The sequence below is a fragment of the Chrysoperla carnea genome, chromosome 2 (assembly GCF_905475395.1).
Source record: "Chrysoperla carnea chromosome 2, inChrCarn1.1, whole genome shotgun sequence".
In the NCBI taxonomy this organism is placed as follows: Eukaryota; Metazoa; Arthropoda; class Insecta; order Neuroptera; family Chrysopidae; genus Chrysoperla; species Chrysoperla carnea.
Genome location: NC_058338.1, coordinates 5,825,018 through 5,841,802, shown reverse-complemented (window position 1 = coordinate 5,841,802; position 16,785 = coordinate 5,825,018). Strand labels below are relative to the sequence as shown.

Below are 16,785 nucleotides of genomic sequence, written 5' to 3'. Positions count from 1 at the left end.
GTACGACCTTGTGTGTACAATAAAGAAATATGGACACGTCATTTTATATTTTACTTCTCTTTTTCTACATTAAGAAGAATTTCCAACGTCATTTTATTAAATAATAGAAAAAGATAAAAGAATTTCATTTAAATGAAATAATAAATATAGATTTGTTTTGTTGCACAAATAGCCCACGATTATTTTATGACTAATATCGTTCAATCTTGCGTAGGTTGACTTACAAAAACGATATTGGTAACAAAAAAATTAATACCTACAATTTATTTACAAAGTTGTTTGTCTGTATCGAAAAAAAACAATTGAATATTCTCGTAAAAGGTCGGAATTTGAACTATTCTTGTAGATAGATAAAAAAAAAATGTAGGAGTAAAAAAATACTCATCACAAAAAATTTATATGTATCTTGCTCATTAGTTATTAATACTTTTTTGTTTAATCATTTATTTTTCACCTCCACATACAAGAACGGCGGAAGACATGTGGTTAGTGGAAAAGTATTTGTCAGGAAATATCTTACGGGTTTCAACCTATTCGCACCATGTGTGAGTTTTATTTGAGGCGTTTCCATGGGAACGATACACTACTTTCATTATAGAATTGTACGAATGCATATATAATTTGTTTGAGAATGGTCTGACATTTATTAAGAATGATGAATCTTAAAGGTTAAACAATAACCAGACAAAGCCGGATATTTCAGCTCGATAAAGAGAATATGACTATTCTCGAAGCTTCATTAATGACAACTGTGTATGCAGGTCTCGTGAGTGTTACACACCACCATTTTCTTAATTGAATGAGATGTTAATGTAAACACTATTTTGTTCTCTCGAATTTTATTATGATAAACATTCATCATAATTTTGTATTACACTATTACCTCATCAGAATATAAATAAAATATTTTCATTTTAGAAACAAAGTATGCATAATAATTAATTTCTTATCAATATAATATTGAAAATTTGATTAATCAATATATATTGTATTTTTTTTTTAGTCAAAAAGCAAAAAATCCCTATCTGACCTAAACAATTACCTCAGATTTTGGAACGTTTCTCATTTATGGAGGGTAGAGTTGGGAGAACTATCTTAAATAGGAGTTAAGGAGGTGTTTGATGTGAAATTCTCTATCCTTCTCGAACAACTTTTTTAGATCTTTATCTTACTCTTATTACTTTGAGCACTTCTTTTAAATCTTACACTTTTGCTACAGCAGCGCCACCCTTATTTGCTGTTTTTCGATGGACACTTTTTTTTATACAGAGATGGTTCTCCTTATCTCTACCCTCCATATTCTCTTTGTACGGAAAGATAAGCGATGTGTTCTCTAAAGTGTTCTCGAAACCAAAGCTTCTTTTATACGAACAATAAAATTCCAACAAATTACAAGAAATAATAAACCAAGAAGAGGCGCCATTTAAAGGACAAATTTCATAATTCCAACTGTAATTTCAAGAAATTTCAATGATATATAAAAATATGACAAACCAAATAAAAATGCATTAATTATTATTTAATAAAATTGAGACAAATATTAATCAAGGTAAAATTTCTTTAGCATTAAAAAAAAAATCGCAAAACAATAAAACTCGACTACAATGTTACATGACAATAAATGGTAGAGATTGTTAAACCTTGGTTTAAAGACAATACACATTACTCCAGACATGTAATAATCTTATTCCAAAATATTATACAGACAATAATAACTTTCAAAAAAACAAATATTGATAATTGTAGGTAACAATACTGAAAATAGCACGCGTCGTTTACGATCAAATTAATGTTTATAAACATAAAAATGAAACAATGTCACTTGTCTTTTTTGATTTTTATCATTTATTATCGATTTAGGACATCAAAAAAAAAATCATTACTCAAAAGATTAAGACATAATCAGATATGTGCCAAAATTTTTGATTGCCAAAAAAGTTTTATTTAGGTGTTTGAGCTTTTATATTTAACGGGTGGGTGACTTCATTTTATAAGTTTTTTTAAGCTCTTTATACCACAGACAGAGAGTTTCAAAAAAATCGGCGGTATAATTACTTAATTTGGAAATTAAAAGGATGATATTCAGGTTATATATCCTCACTATACGCGTGTGTTCTGACACTCAATCCAGTATCTATTAGTTAGTTAGCATATACTACTGGAGTGAATTTTGGAATATACGCATTTGAATGGATCAAAAAGATCGAATTTTTAAAATCTTTCAATTACGGACCTATTAAATAAGTACAGACCGTCACTAAAGTTCCCCGAAATATATTAAAGGTAGGAATCAACTTCACTAAAACATTAACAGACGTAAAACGCTGGCGTTATCTTTGTCAATCGAATGAAAATCTTATTCGTTGTCCATCTGTTTGATTTCAATGAAGTGACGTAACATGTTTCAATGAAGCTAACTCCTAACACGTTATATTGTATAAACTAGATTATTATCAGATATTTACGATAACGAAACAGAAGCAGTTTAATTACGTTACTGTATCGAAAAGATTTTTTTTTAACCCTGAATCTTGGTTCCTCAAACTTATAACATTCAGTGTTATCAATATCTGGATAATAACATTTCAGTCCCTCTTATTTTCCCATTCACGAGTACGTTCGCCGTAACAAATTCATGCAGAAGGGAAATAAAGGTAAGTCAATCTACACACCACGCTTGTACTAGCCACCCAGCCATCATTACATAAATCTTGTCGCGAACCCACAATCATCAAATGGCGATCCCCAAAAGGTTCACAACATACCCTGCCCTGGGTTATTCAAATTATAAACTATAGACTTAAATAAGATTCAGGAGATTCAATTTGTTTTAATAAGAATAACAATGATAAAATTTTAAGCGGATTTAATTATGCTAGCAATAACTATAAGTAACCTTACGACAAGGACCAATTTATGACTCATTGTGATGGAGCATCGAATCTGTTCTTTGCCTTGTGGTAAAAAAAAAGAAGCATATAGTGAGTGGAGGATTATCACTATAAACAATAAATAAAAATAAAATGATCTGTTATTTGACTCCACCAAAAATACCATACTAAGACACTTCGAAAGCAGTTCATGTCTACGTCATGAACATATATACTTACTATGTGACGTAGACTCCATTCTTATATTGATTCTTATTCTCATCTATTTATGGTAAAATGTTAAAAAATTACTTTTATTTATTAAACTGGTTCTTTGAGGTAGGTGAGTGTGGTTTAATAAACAGTGTAGGTAGAAGGTTTAGGTGTTTGTTGTGTACTTGTATGTACATACAAAGAAAAAGTTATATAAAAATATATTTGAATGAATATAATGGAAAAAATTTATTCATATTTCGATTACAATCCATAATAATAACATGAGTGTAATAATATTGATTATTAATAAACAAATATTTTGTAATCAATAATGTAGGCTAATTTGGAACGGTGATGATTGACATATTCAAATTTTTTTACAAAATTCTTTGACCATATTTGTTAAATTGAACGAAATAATGTGTACGATTATGATGGAATTTGATGTCTCATGGTCCTAAGTCCTAACAGTGGATATATTTTCCAAGCTACACAGACTGCATGATTCCCTGAAGTGTATGTAAGCTGAGAATTTATCACTTCATGACTTCGCTTCAATACCAGATATACAAAATATGTGTACCTCCATTATGAAAAAAAGTTGTTTTTGAGAGCATTTTCTTGACCAGATAAGAGAAGGGTGTGGAGCAGTCACCACTCACCATCCTAGCGATGAAGGGTAACAATATCACCGTTGCTATAAGGACATAAAAAATCAAAGACATAGAGAATGGACTGAGCAATACCCACACAAAATTGATATTGAATGACGCTCTGTAGATCTACAGGTGTGTAGAAATTCTTGAAAGAGACAACTACTGGCCGTACATTCGCTTTATCTCTCTCATAGTTTCTTGCCTGTATTTACTATCAGCTCAATTGGAAACACTCAATCCATTCCCTACGTTATTAAATTTACAATTTCTAATGTTAGATACCTATTTTCATCGTTTTTTGTTAAATAGTCAACTGCCTAAACATCAGCCCGCCAATTCATTAAATGTTGTATTAGACGTTACGTCTGAATATTATTCAGGCCGCAAGTTTTGAACGGCGCCGTTTAGTAAAAAGATTTTGATTAATGGGCTAATTAAACTAATTGGCTGCGACATATCACCTAAAAAATTTAATCACCAACTGATTCAGTTTACGGATTCAGTTGTAATTTTATGCCAACCAGCAACTCTTTTTATTCTTTGATTATACTTTATAAAAATAAGTAATAACGATATTTCACTGAAATATTAATAGCTAGTATTAGGATATAAATTAAAAATATTTTTTTTATATAGTTATAACTGTCTATATAAAATAATATTTCGATTATATTGCCAACGGAGCCAGGTACTTAGTTTTAAAATATTTCATCTATTCATAACTGAATAATGTCAAGGTCCATATGTTTGTTGTTCCAAAATTGCAAGTACATGGTTCATTTTATAAGTATAAGTAAATAAAATTATTTCCATGTCGTAATAAATAATCATCTAGAAAATTCTAATTAAAAATTCTAGGGAATATAACACATAGAAATTCGAGGAACCTTACAGGGCGACTTGGAGCATTACCTACTATCATATTTATGGCCCAGAAGACGGTTACCATGACCATCAGTAAATCATATGTACATCTCTCTAACTATTATTACCAAAGCTATTCGCCATGGGAATTGATTCTAGCGCTGTCTGGTGGTAGAAGCTTCTATTATAGTCATAGACAGCTTCTATTTTCTACCACTAGAAAGTGCTGGAATCAGTTCCCATGGCGAATTACCTTCAAAAGTTGTCTTGGTAACTATAGATGATTGTTTTGCCAATACTTGGGTAATTACGTTTTTTAAAAGAATGTCAAATTTTATATAATATACAAATTTTTTTTATTGATTTTTTTTTCTTTTTTATAATAACTTCACTAGAAAAAATAATTTATATACATTTGAATTAAAAACAATTCTGATTGAAAACAACCAAAAAAAATTATCTGTACAACTCCTAAATTAAATTAACTAAACATAAATAAAATAAATTTATGATTTATTATTTTCCAAATAATCTTTAGCTTCGTTAATTTTAGCAGCTAGATATGGTGATCCACCACGATCTGGATGATTAACAGACATCACTTTTTTAAAGGCATCCTTGATTTTTGTCTTATTTGAAGTTGGACTGATACCTAAAAGTAGGATCGATATTAAAACCATTAGTTTAAGAAATTTTTTCAATGTAATTCTAATTCTATCCGATAATCTAAATCGTTCTAGACGTCCTAGATATTTAGAGAGTTCGATTCCCGACTACTGGATAATTTCTTCGTTTCTTTCTATTTTTTTATATGGAAATATGTACTGAAGTGTAGTCTTGCCCTTACGAGCTTCACCAGTTGAGGGGGGAAGGCTTATGAGAGGATTTTATTTAGTTTCGGGCTGTTATCTTGCGTTTTCCCCAATATTATGGTTTCTATACCTTCCTGGTATTATTACGAACATATCAAAAAAAGAATTAAGAATAATCGAATCGGTTAAGCCCGTTTTTGAGCCTTAGTCAGAAAACCAACAGCATATTGGCTTTACATTTTTAAAATTATAGAACCTGAAAATAAAATAATATACAGGATGCTCGATTTAAAAAAACACAGTTTTGATATTTATCGTGTTTTCCTGACATCCTGTATGTACAGCCAATAATCCTCTACCTACCCAAGAAAGGAAATTTTCTTAAAATTAAGGTTTAGCCATAATCTTCTGTATCGTTTCACGTGAATAACCCTGTATACCCCAATGCTCTACTGTAAAAATTAAGTTCGCGACCTAAAAGCTAGTGTGAAAGAATTTTGCAATACAAAAACAGTTCGTTCGCCCGTCAACGTAATCAGAATACACGGCTATTGAAATTTTTTCTGTTACGTACTATGGTTCTACTTATTGCATCATCCTGGTATTCCTGGTGAAACAGATATCTATTATCCATCACGGAGCCAAGACAGTTTATGGTACATGTAAATATTTGAGGAAGACACAATTTGTCAGAGTATTAATTATACCTAGTATTAAAGCTGCCTCTCGCCGCGACATTTTTGGATCAAAACCACCCTTATAATATTTGGAACCAACAACAGTTTCTGCATCAATTTTGGGCATAGCTTTCATAGCTTCTTGCATTGTTTTCGCTACATTCGGCATTTGACGTAACACATATCGTCCACCAAAACCCAATACCGCTAACCCCAAACCAGCTGCAATTACACTACTGGCCTAAATTAAATGAAACAAAAAAAAAAATAATAATATAATACTAATTTCTACCTGCTAAACTCATCGTTACGAAATTGGGAAAATCAAATACAGAGAATTTTTCATACATTTTTCCGAGAGCAAAAAATAAGGATTATTTCGTTCTAAATATATTCAATTATCATGGTACAAATTTTTTTAAATCAAAATGACAATTTATAATTTTTGTGAAATATGAAAAGTGAGTGTTTTGTCTTTTTACGTACCATTTTTTGTTTTTTAAAAATTTATAAATATTTATTATTTTTTTTAATTTTTTTTAAAAAGTAAAATACTTTTGAGAATTTTTAGCGCTGCAAGCATGTATTTTTCTGATAAATGACATTTAACTTTGTTTTTTGTAATTTGGCTATACTTGTTGTGGAAGCCGAAATGCACATGCGCAATCGAAGGTAGGTTTTTGAATAAAAAAAACTTTTAACAAAAAGAAAACCGACTTCAAAAGAAAAACTTTTCCAAAACAAATTAATATGTACTAAAAAGTAAATAATAACGAAAATATAATGTAGTTACAATTATTGTTATTTTTGGAGTCGGTGTCAGCCAAGGAAACAAATGTGACAGAACAGTTTGATACATTAACTTGGCTGACACCGACTCCAAAAATAACGATAATTGTAACTACATTATATTTTCGTTATTATTTACTTTTTAGTGCATATTAATTTGTTTTTGAATTGAAAAAGTTTTTTTATTTTATGATTTTTAGTGAATCTGAAGTACACCAACTAATTTTTCACTAAAAAAAGAATCATCGAAATCGGTGGGCGTGAAACTGAGTTATTCGTCAATTTGTCGCGCACATAATGCAAATTTAAGACATATGGTTTTCACATGGATATCTTTGTCAGAACTGGACCAAATTGAAATGGGACCACACGGGAAGCACGAGCTTTCAAATAGATAAAGAATCATCGAAATCGGTGGACGTGATATTGAGTTATTCGTCCATTTTTCGCGCACATACTTAATGCAAATTTAAGACTTATATGGTCTTCCCATGGATACCATTGTCAGAACTGGACCAAATTGAAATGGAACCACACGGGAAGCACGAGCTTTCAAATATACAAAGAATCATCAAAATCGGCACCCAGTCAAAAGAATGGGTGACGATTGAGAACCTCTTTATTTTTGATTTGAAGTCGGTTAAAAAATAATAATATTTTGACAGAACAATTACACCGTTAATAAGCAATGAATAATAAAAAACAGGTATTTTAGTATTACCTTTGACATGCTGCTTTAGCTTATAATTTCCAAAAAATAAAAAATTTATTTACTGATCTTGCTAATAATCATTTTGAAAAATTAAAGAAATGTAAAAAAAAAAAAACTTTAATTCATTCGATAAATTTTATAAAGTTGGTACTACACACACTAATAATACATTGGACTGTTATGACTTGGTAAAAAAATCAATCTCGAGTTTTATATAAAAATAAATTAATAATTGTAATTTAAATTTTTGATTAAAAATTATTTGTGAATAATGAGTTTACCGGGCGTAATTGATTATATAGTTTTCTCAAATCCCATATCAACTGGTGTCATAAATCTTGCGAAAAGTACAAGTAATGTAAGTGATCAATCTTTTTAAGATATTTTCTCTAAAGAATTTTCGGAATTTCTATTATTTTACGATTAAAATAATTGATTATTTACTTTATTTCGATTGAATTCGAGTCATTTTTGAAAATCTATGTATCTGCCTTGTTGAATATTGGTTTTGCGGGCGTATCAGTAGTTTGAAAAAATACATCCAAAACCTATCCGGTTGGAAATTTAATCATTAATTCGCACCCTTATTAATTAATCAATAATAACGTTAACTTGTTCATCAAAGAGCGAGATATCGACGACGATTTTCAATCTAAAAAAACCTTAAATTGAATTTTATTAATATTACAAATTTTCTTACCGGCTTTTAAAATGGACAAAATGAATAGTAAATAAAAATGTAATTTCTTCTTTCTAGACAATTTTACCAAATTTGGGTTTACAATCACGTGAACCAGGAACTCAAACAGTTAAAATAATCACCGAACGAATACCACTTGATCAATTGGCTCGAAATGCTGGACCCATGGTTCGATTAGCTGGTTTAAGTGGTGCAACAGCTGTTATTTTAGGTGCATATGGATCACATCGAAAGTTTCCACCGGTTGAGAAGGAGGATGTTGATTTAAAAGTTGTTTTTGAAACAGCAAATCGATATCATTTCATTCATACGTTAGCATTGTTAGCGACTCCACTTTGCCGGGCACCAAAAACGGTAATTATATTTTGCATACAAAAACTATGAATTTCTTACAGTCTCAAAAACTTTAATTTAATATAAATAGAACATAGAACACCCTGTATACAGAGTGTCCCCAAAATTCATTATCACAATCTCTCATAGTTATAAAAAGTAATAATTTTGAACTCCTATATTGTCGACGGCTTAAACAACAGATCGAAAATAACGACATAACTTTGCGTCTTAGAATTCTACCTCATATCCACAGCTCTTCAAATATTTGTAATTTTTGGAACACCCAGTATACACAATGTATCCATAATAAAGCAGATAAAGTCCATGCGATTAAGTACGCAAACTTCAAGAGCGTATTTCTTGAAAATATCTCATTTGTTCAAAGCTTAATATGTTAGGCCGTGGCTGTTAGATAAATTCCCCACACAACATCGATCTGACCCGAAAGTAAAGTCCAGCTTTGAAGAATTAGACAGAGGAAAAAGTTGTTATGCCATGGTAGATTTGCCAAAAGGAAATCACTCACGATGTTTGAAGTATGCATTAATCATTGAACAAAAAGATTGTTGTCCCGCGAACTACTTGACTAAATCCTCTCAATTTTTCAGTCGTTTTGAATTGGCTGTCAAATAGCCGTAGATTTATCAATTTTTACTCAAACATCAAATACTGATTATTTATCTTAGTACAAACAAAGTATTTTATACAATAGGGTATTATCGTTAGTCAAAAATAAATCATGAAATTTGAAAAAAGTTAAAATTTATGTAAAAATATACTTAAATATTCTGATTTCGAGTCATAAAAGCACATTTTTCTTTTAAAATATTAAAATTAAAAAGCGTATTTTTTAAACTGTATATCACGTGACCTAAAACGTGGGTAAGCCCTGCTGTGATGTCATAGCGGTATGAGTCATAGACCATCATTTAGTTCAGTGTAGACAGTTGGGTATAATATAAACATAGATAAGTATTTATATTTATTATAATCAGTTGTCTATGAATATATTTGTCAAACTTATTTGTGTTATTTCGTATAATGATACTCATATTACGTCATCAAATTGGATGCCCGCGTTTTTGACAGAAGGTTTAAAATTTAATTTAAGTTTTTGACAAGAAAGCGTGTGTATTTTTCCGAAATAAATTTTTGGTGGCTTTTTATTAGCAAAATCAACATTCCGTCTGTTGTTATATTTCTTGTTATAACCACTTTTTCTATTTCAGAGTGCAACATTTTTATCCGCTGGTATCATCTTATTTAGTGGTACATTGTATTATCGAGCATTCACCGGTGATACAAAATTCTCAAAATTGGCTCCAATCGGAGGTACTTGTTTAATAATTGGATGGTTAGCAATGATTATATAAATAAAAACAAATCAGTGTTTTTAAATTAATTTAAATAATTGAATTATTATATTAATTTAAGTTGTTTTATAACGTAATTATTTGTTGTGTCACATATTATTGTACTTTACCAAACAAAAAAGTATTTGTAGAGTTCTAATTTACAATATTCTAATGTTTAAGATCAGTAACCCATAGGAACTGGTCTAATTTTGGGTATGAATTAATTCCTTAACAACAAAAAGCACCTTATCCCAAGATAGTTTTATACCTGTCCATATTATCTCGTAACTGTTAGTGGAATAATTTGGATAAAAATATAATTCTAGTCCAATCAATTTTGTTCTAATTTTTTTTGGTTAGTTAATGGTTATTGCTTCTTTTTTATCTCCCGCTCGATAAGAGTATTGATTGCATGAGGGTATTGTCTCAATTACTGAATCATTTAATGGTAAATTATTAGAAATTGGTTTGAAACATTAGCATAATGTAAATTTGGCTGAACGTTTAAGAAAATATACCATGTTATTTATCATTTGAAAATCAGTAGCATTTTTTGAAATTAAAAGACACCATTTATTTACAACAGAAGAGAAAATCGATGGGTGAAGATACAGGTAAAATTTTTACATTTATTTTCCAAATTTTCCCCCTTTTGAGAAGTTGTTGATGATGAATTAATATCTTTTTGATAACAGTCAAATTTGACCCGATCTTATTGGAATTTTTTTGAATCCCACTAATTTTGGAAAATTTTTTTCAATTGTGATGTCAATTTTTCGCTAGCTATCACTTATATACTTAATTCCAGGACCAAGACTCTAAATTCTTCAAATTTATTAGAGCTAGGTTAATTTTGATTACAAATTTAAAAAGTATGACCCAAATTTGGTACGATTACATACTTGGTTTATTAAAATTGGATAAAAATTGGATGTGATAGAGCAAAATTAATTTTTTTGGATTCTGATGACGTCATAAAGTTAAAAAATTTTATTTTTTTGATTACATAGACAAACTTAAGCCGATCTTAGTGGAATTTTTTTTGAAACCCACTAATTTTGGGTCATTCTTTTCAGCTGCGATGTCAGTTTTTCGCTAGCTATCACTTATATGCTTAATTCAGGGATCAGGACTCCAATTCTTGAAAACTTCACATTCTGACATAATAAAATGTGAGCTAACATAATGAAAAATGTTTGAACCCCCTCCCGCCAGGATGAGCACAGAATTGGTTGGACGAAAAATAAAAAAAGGATTAGAAATGTATAAAGAAATCGATTCACTTTTTTATTATGTATTTTCACATTTTGCTTTTTTATAAAACAAAATTATACTTTTTTTTTTTACAATTTGTTTAATATTTTAAAAATGACACTACCAAGACTATTTTTTGTTGCTATTTTAAACATCAACATTTGGTCAAAATATTATGTTGTTGACTAGAATGACGTTTTGGGTTTTAATATTTTATTAATACTTTTACAAATTCATTCAGTTTCATGATAATCGTTTCAATTCATTACTGAAATTCACAAAAAATGTAATTCTGCCTTAATATAAGCGCAATTTTTCTACTATTTTGTTTTCAGCAACTTTTAAATTAAGTTGAATCAGTACTACTGGCTCGGAAAGAACGAGGTTGTACGTTTGATCCTCATTTGACGTAGATTCTTCCACATATCTACCTTTAACGTTAAACATGTTCAAGCATATTAGTTACCTCCGTTAGTAAAGATATCACCCGAGAAAAACTGTAATATATATTAGGATATCTCCGATGATTTTTAAATAAAAAAAATGGTAAAACTGAGATAAAAGATCTAGTTATATCTACACAGGCGTACAAGTATAGTGTGTATGATCTCAATTTTACCCTTTTTTTGATAAAAAAAAATCATCGGAGATATCCTGACATATCATCCAGTTTTTCTCGGGCACCTTGTACGAAACATTTACTATCAATGAATGAAGAGAAGTAAGTTTACTAAAATAATTAAGATGTTAAGCGAATTTCTTTCCATTTAAACGATTTTCATGAAGCTGAATTATATATTTTTTTTTGTTTTGAAAATTCAAATATTTAACGACATCAAACAGTTAATTATTCGTAACAGGAACACTTCGTTTTGACAAATAAGTAAACAATTACTTAATATACTTTTTTTTAAATCAACAAACAACAATAATATATTAGAATCGATATTATTTATCGATAAATTGATATTACCTTTTTAAAGTATTTTATAAATTATCGAATTTTTACGGAATATTCGATATAATTTTTTAGAGAGCTTTATACGCTTTTCGAACTAAATTTTTGTTCGATATTTCTAGAACGATAAAAAGAAATTATCTAAAAACATTTAAATAAAACAATTGTTATTGTTGATTCGAAACAGTTTGAAAACTTGAAAGTTTTCAAACTTTTATAAAGTAATAAATAATGGAAGAATTTTATCAAAAATGCCTTTGTATATCAGGAATAGTTTTCTAAATTTGTGATCCGGACAAACACATCTATTTAAAAAAAAAATCGGCTACCTATGTGTTGGGAATGTTTAAAAAAAAATTGTGTTGTAATTTTTTTTTGTATAAGTAAAAAAAAAATACTTATTATAAGTCGTTAAACGTATCACTTATTTTCGATTCATTTACGTTTCGCTAACTGACTCTGTTTGGAACATTTTTTCGTAATTCTTCAATGGTTTTACGTGCTAGAGATTCTTTGAACATGCTCTGAAATTTAAAAAAAAATACAATTTAGTATTAAATATTAGCTTTATTTTCGCGGCTCAAGGAACCACGAGCCTTGAAAAAGCAACGATAAAAATCTATTCACATCACAGATTATTACAGATTCACATCTTAAATGCCTTCTACAAATGCAAAGAGACTGTTTTGCCAAAATTTTATAGAAATTGACACCATTTAGCAGACAAAAGCACTTGAAATAAAAATTTCAAGTTAAGCTTGAGCTCTGAATACCTTTTTATAAATATTTATATAATTAAAATGGAAAAATTTGTACAAACCTTTAAAAATTGTTGGCAATTAACTACCTCTTTATCTCTTGTCATGTTTCTAAAACAGGTAATAATCGCTGGGAAATCCGTACATGCTAATAGTTGATCACGATTTTTTCTAATTAATGTTAACGATACCCTGAATAATATTTTATTCCCTTCTGCAAATAAACAATCCCAAATTCGAAGTACTGTCTAAAATAAAACAAATATAATAAGTATTCCGACAACGAAGTACATAATTAATATAAAAAATTGATAAAACTGACCTCAATTGGTAAAACTTCAACAAAAAGACAAACAAACCACTTAGTGACAACTATTGGCCATGTTACATCCAAACTTTTAAAATGTTGATTGATACGTGGATCAACAGCGTCAACAAGACGTTCCAGCGTATTGATATCTGTAATTAATCCATGCATACTTTTTGAATAATAATTAGGGGGTAAATGATGTTCGATTAAAACTAAAAATAACCAGAACGATGTTTCTTCATTTTTTGTAACGAGAAGTAATAAACCTAAAACAGAAAACAAAAATTATTCAATCACTAAGTATATGCGGATACTATTAGTTTTGATTGAGTAAGAATCCGCTAACTAAATTGGAAAATTAGAAAATAGATGAGAATTCTAAGATATTTTGAACTAAACTTTACTATATAAATACGTATTTAGACTATCATGTAGTCATCATCAGTATGAATTAGCTAATCGTAAATTGCTCTTATTGTGTGTGTTACTCGTTGTTATTTAAGTGACGATCTGCAACGAGTAACATACAAGAGTAGGTAGATTAGATAATTCATACTGATGATGACTACATGGCAGTCGGAATACGTATTTATATAGTCTAGGATATAGATAATTGATTCATAATCGAAACTTAACTTGATAACACAAAAATATGGTTCATTTGATTCCTGGATTAATAATTTTTGAATTTTATTGATTGAAATCGCTTCAAGATATCTCTCTGGTATACGATTTGGGGTGATATGTCGGGAAATACTCGTCCAATCGTTAAATGAACCCGATTTTTGTATGTTTTGGATTAACATTATCGAATATACTTAGTTTCATCGAAGTTACAAGCAAAATTTTGTTTTGCATTAGTAAGACTTTTTAAGTCTTTTGTCTAGAATATTTCCACAAGAGAAGTATAATATTTTTAAAATTACCAGCAATGTAATTCATTCCCTGGCAATATCCAATTTCCTTATTATGAATCGAAAATGCAATTAAAATACGAAATAATTGATCCTGAACATCTTGTGTCTGATGAAAATAAATATTATCTGGAAACGTTCGTGGTAAATCAATCCGTATTGTATCAGCTACTTCTTTGTTGTACGGTTGTTTTAATAGTTCTTGATAGAGTCGTTGATTTTTTTCACGCATCACATCGGCTCCCGATGTTGCCAACCATACTCGACCACGATGTTCACTTGGAACACCTTTACGTATATATCGTTTAAGAGCAGCATTTGGACGTAACGAAGGATTCTTTTTTAAAAAATTGGACCATTTTTTTGCACGTCTTGCTAATATTGGTAGGTAAATTGACATGAATTCTTCAAGTGTTGCATAATCAAAATCTTCAGGACGTTCGAATCCATATTCATCGGTTTTACTATATTTAACAAATCAAAAATATTAGGTCATAAAAGGAAATATGTTTCATTTATAAATTAATAACAGATCGAAAAACATCCAAATTGAAGTGGAATGTCTTTTCGACACCTTGAACTTTATTTTCATGTTCAAGGGCATCTGAGGTCACCTTTAACTCATTTATGATAAGAAATAGAATAACACTTTAACTTAGAAAGTTGTTTCCTACAAAAAAGACAAATATAGGCAAAAATTTTAGTATACTGGGTGTACCATTTTAATCTATTATGGCTAATGGCTCGTTTTTTAGTTAACTAATCAAAAAATGAGTGGAAGGTCTTAGAGTGGAAGGTACTATTTTAATCAGTTGATGATATATGATTCTGTCGATATCAGTAGCAGTGCATGAAACCCACAGCTTTTCCACCGGGATTGGTGGGTCTCATGTTCGATGTATCCTAGGTTTAGAATCCAAACATTCTATATCTGACTCCCTGCACTAGCTTCTGAAGGTTACACAAGTCCTACAATTATTAATAGTATATTAATAGGTACTAGCAAAGTTAAAATATATTTTATCGCTTCTAATAATATCTTGCTTTATAGAGAAAATCGTCGCAATTTTCGCAATGAATTTCTGATGATTCTATATGGCTGTTTGGAACCAGACAGTTTATCCCAAACTAGCATAGCGAATACTTCATTTGCCCCTTCTTACAAATACTCAGAAATAAATTCCGTCTTCCGTAGTACTTTTGCCACTATGAGAGGTACTATTACAGATTTCATGCGCTAATATTTAAAATAGGGAGTCCATAGAATGTTTGGCACATACAGGGGTATGTAAAAGATATCCCAAAATGACTATTTTTCAAAAACGTGATCCTGGACTAAAACTCCAATATTTTCTAAGAAATATTTTCCCGAAACTATGAGCTTACATGAATAAAATATTTTAATATTTTTATTTTAAATTATTTTCAGGGAAAATTTGATGTTGTTTTCTCGAATTTCAAAAGAGGAAGCTATGATTTTTATAAATCTAATAAATTAAAGTTTGTATTTTTATAAAAGTGGGCGTCAAAAGTGTACAAAATATTTTTTATAAATTAAAATTTAATACAAATATTTTCAGATATAAAATTTGATTGATTGTTGATATACCATATAAATAATCAAAACTAGTTTTTCCTTATTTTGAAAAATCTGCAATAGGAAATTTATTACATACATTTTCATTAATTAAAGTGCATATTTTATTATCTACACTTGAGAAAATTTTAATCTCAACGGAATACATGATTCATATTATGGGTAGGTGGTGTAGGTAACCTAAATTTATCAAGCGAAAGTTTTAAGAAGTGTAATAATAAATAAAAAGTAAATTTTGATTTTTATTTACCTAAAATTTGATTTTTGTGCCATAATTTTGGTATATTATAGATAAAATTCGTTTGAAGCAACATTACCTACTTATTTTAAAATGGTCATTACACTTAAAAAATATAATCATTTATGTGAAAATACATAGTAAAAAAAAACATATATGAAAATAGTGTGCAAATTGGACATATGTTCATATTAGGAGCCTGTACCAATTATACCCTCACCAAATGTAACAATGTCAGTTGTTTAAAATATAATTGAAAAAAATATTGATTGTATTGGAAATTTCAGAAATTTGCTTCAGTTTATAGAAAATTAGGGGGATTAGACTAATTTCTCCATAGTTTGGAGGTGGAGGAAGAAACTTTAAGGGCTGTTACTTGAAGACAGTCTGATGCGATCTCAATGTACGAAGGGTGCCTATGATAACAGCCTTCTGCATAGAAGAGATAAGGTGACGAAGATGAGACCTGCAGACCGGAATTTGAGATAGATTCATCTCGAGAGTGGGACAAATTCCGCCAAGACTACCGATAATGAGGACAACCATTTTGACTGAGTAGCCAGGGTGTAGTTGTCGTAGTTCTTGTAAGAGATCAAGATATTTAGTCTGCTTTTGCTCCTCCTTCGTGACTATGTTCGTTTCTGCAGGCGCAGAGAACTCGATGACGTACAGAGTCTTGGATGAGATATCCTGAAGCACTATATCAGGCTTAGTAGCAAAGAGCTGCCTGGTAGTTGGGAAAGAGAAATTCCAGAAGATAATGCATTTC

At 29.7% G+C, this 16,785-nt stretch overlaps 3 protein-coding genes across 5 annotated transcripts; 1 reads left to right on the top strand and 2 right to left on the bottom strand.

Moving 5' to 3' along the window:
• Window positions 1-5,087: 5,087 nt before the first annotated feature.
• Window positions 5,088-7,726, bottom strand: LOC123291981 (mitochondrial import inner membrane translocase subunit TIM14). Of its 2 annotated transcripts, none has more exons than XM_044872475.1 (3): window positions 7,606-7,726; window positions 6,126-6,336; window positions 5,088-5,258 (listed from the first exon to the last, which is right to left on the bottom strand). In XM_044872475.1, the coding sequence occupies exons 1-3, from the start codon at window positions 7,612-7,614 to the stop codon at window positions 5,113-5,115; spliced, it is 366 nt and encodes a 121-aa protein (XP_044728410.1). In that variant the 5' UTR covers window positions 7,615-7,726; the 3' UTR covers window positions 5,088-5,112. The 2 variants fall into 2 exon arrangements, with proteins under 2 accessions (XP_044728410.1, XP_044728411.1); XM_044872476.1 differs by lacking the exon at window positions 7,606-7,726 and adding an exon at window positions 6,582-6,689.
• Window positions 7,520-10,527, top strand: LOC123291980 (transmembrane protein 256 homolog). 2 transcript variants are annotated; one of them, XM_044872474.1, is made up of 3 exons: window positions 7,520-7,590; window positions 8,354-8,650; window positions 9,862-10,527. In XM_044872474.1, exons 1-3 carry the CDS (start codon window positions 7,573-7,575, stop codon window positions 10,003-10,005), a joined length of 459 nt encoding a protein of 152 aa, XP_044728409.1. In that variant the 5' UTR covers window positions 7,520-7,572; the 3' UTR covers window positions 10,006-10,527. The 2 variants fall into 2 exon arrangements, with proteins under 2 accessions (XP_044728409.1, XP_044728408.1); XM_044872473.1 differs by lacking the exon at window positions 7,520-7,590 and adding an exon at window positions 7,749-7,954.
• Window positions 10,528-12,352: 1,825 nt separating this feature from the next.
• On the bottom strand, window positions 12,353-16,052 carry LOC123292503 (growth hormone-regulated TBC protein 1-like). The gene is made up of 5 exons (XM_044873212.1): window positions 16,029-16,052; window positions 14,194-14,645; window positions 13,280-13,533; window positions 13,020-13,205; window positions 12,353-12,723 (listed from the first exon to the last, which is right to left on the bottom strand). Exons 1-5 carry the CDS (start codon window positions 16,049-16,051, stop codon window positions 12,649-12,651), a joined length of 990 nt encoding a protein of 329 aa, XP_044729147.1. The 5' UTR covers window position 16,052; the 3' UTR covers window positions 12,353-12,648.
• Between the last annotated feature and the right edge of the window lie 733 nt (window positions 16,053-16,785).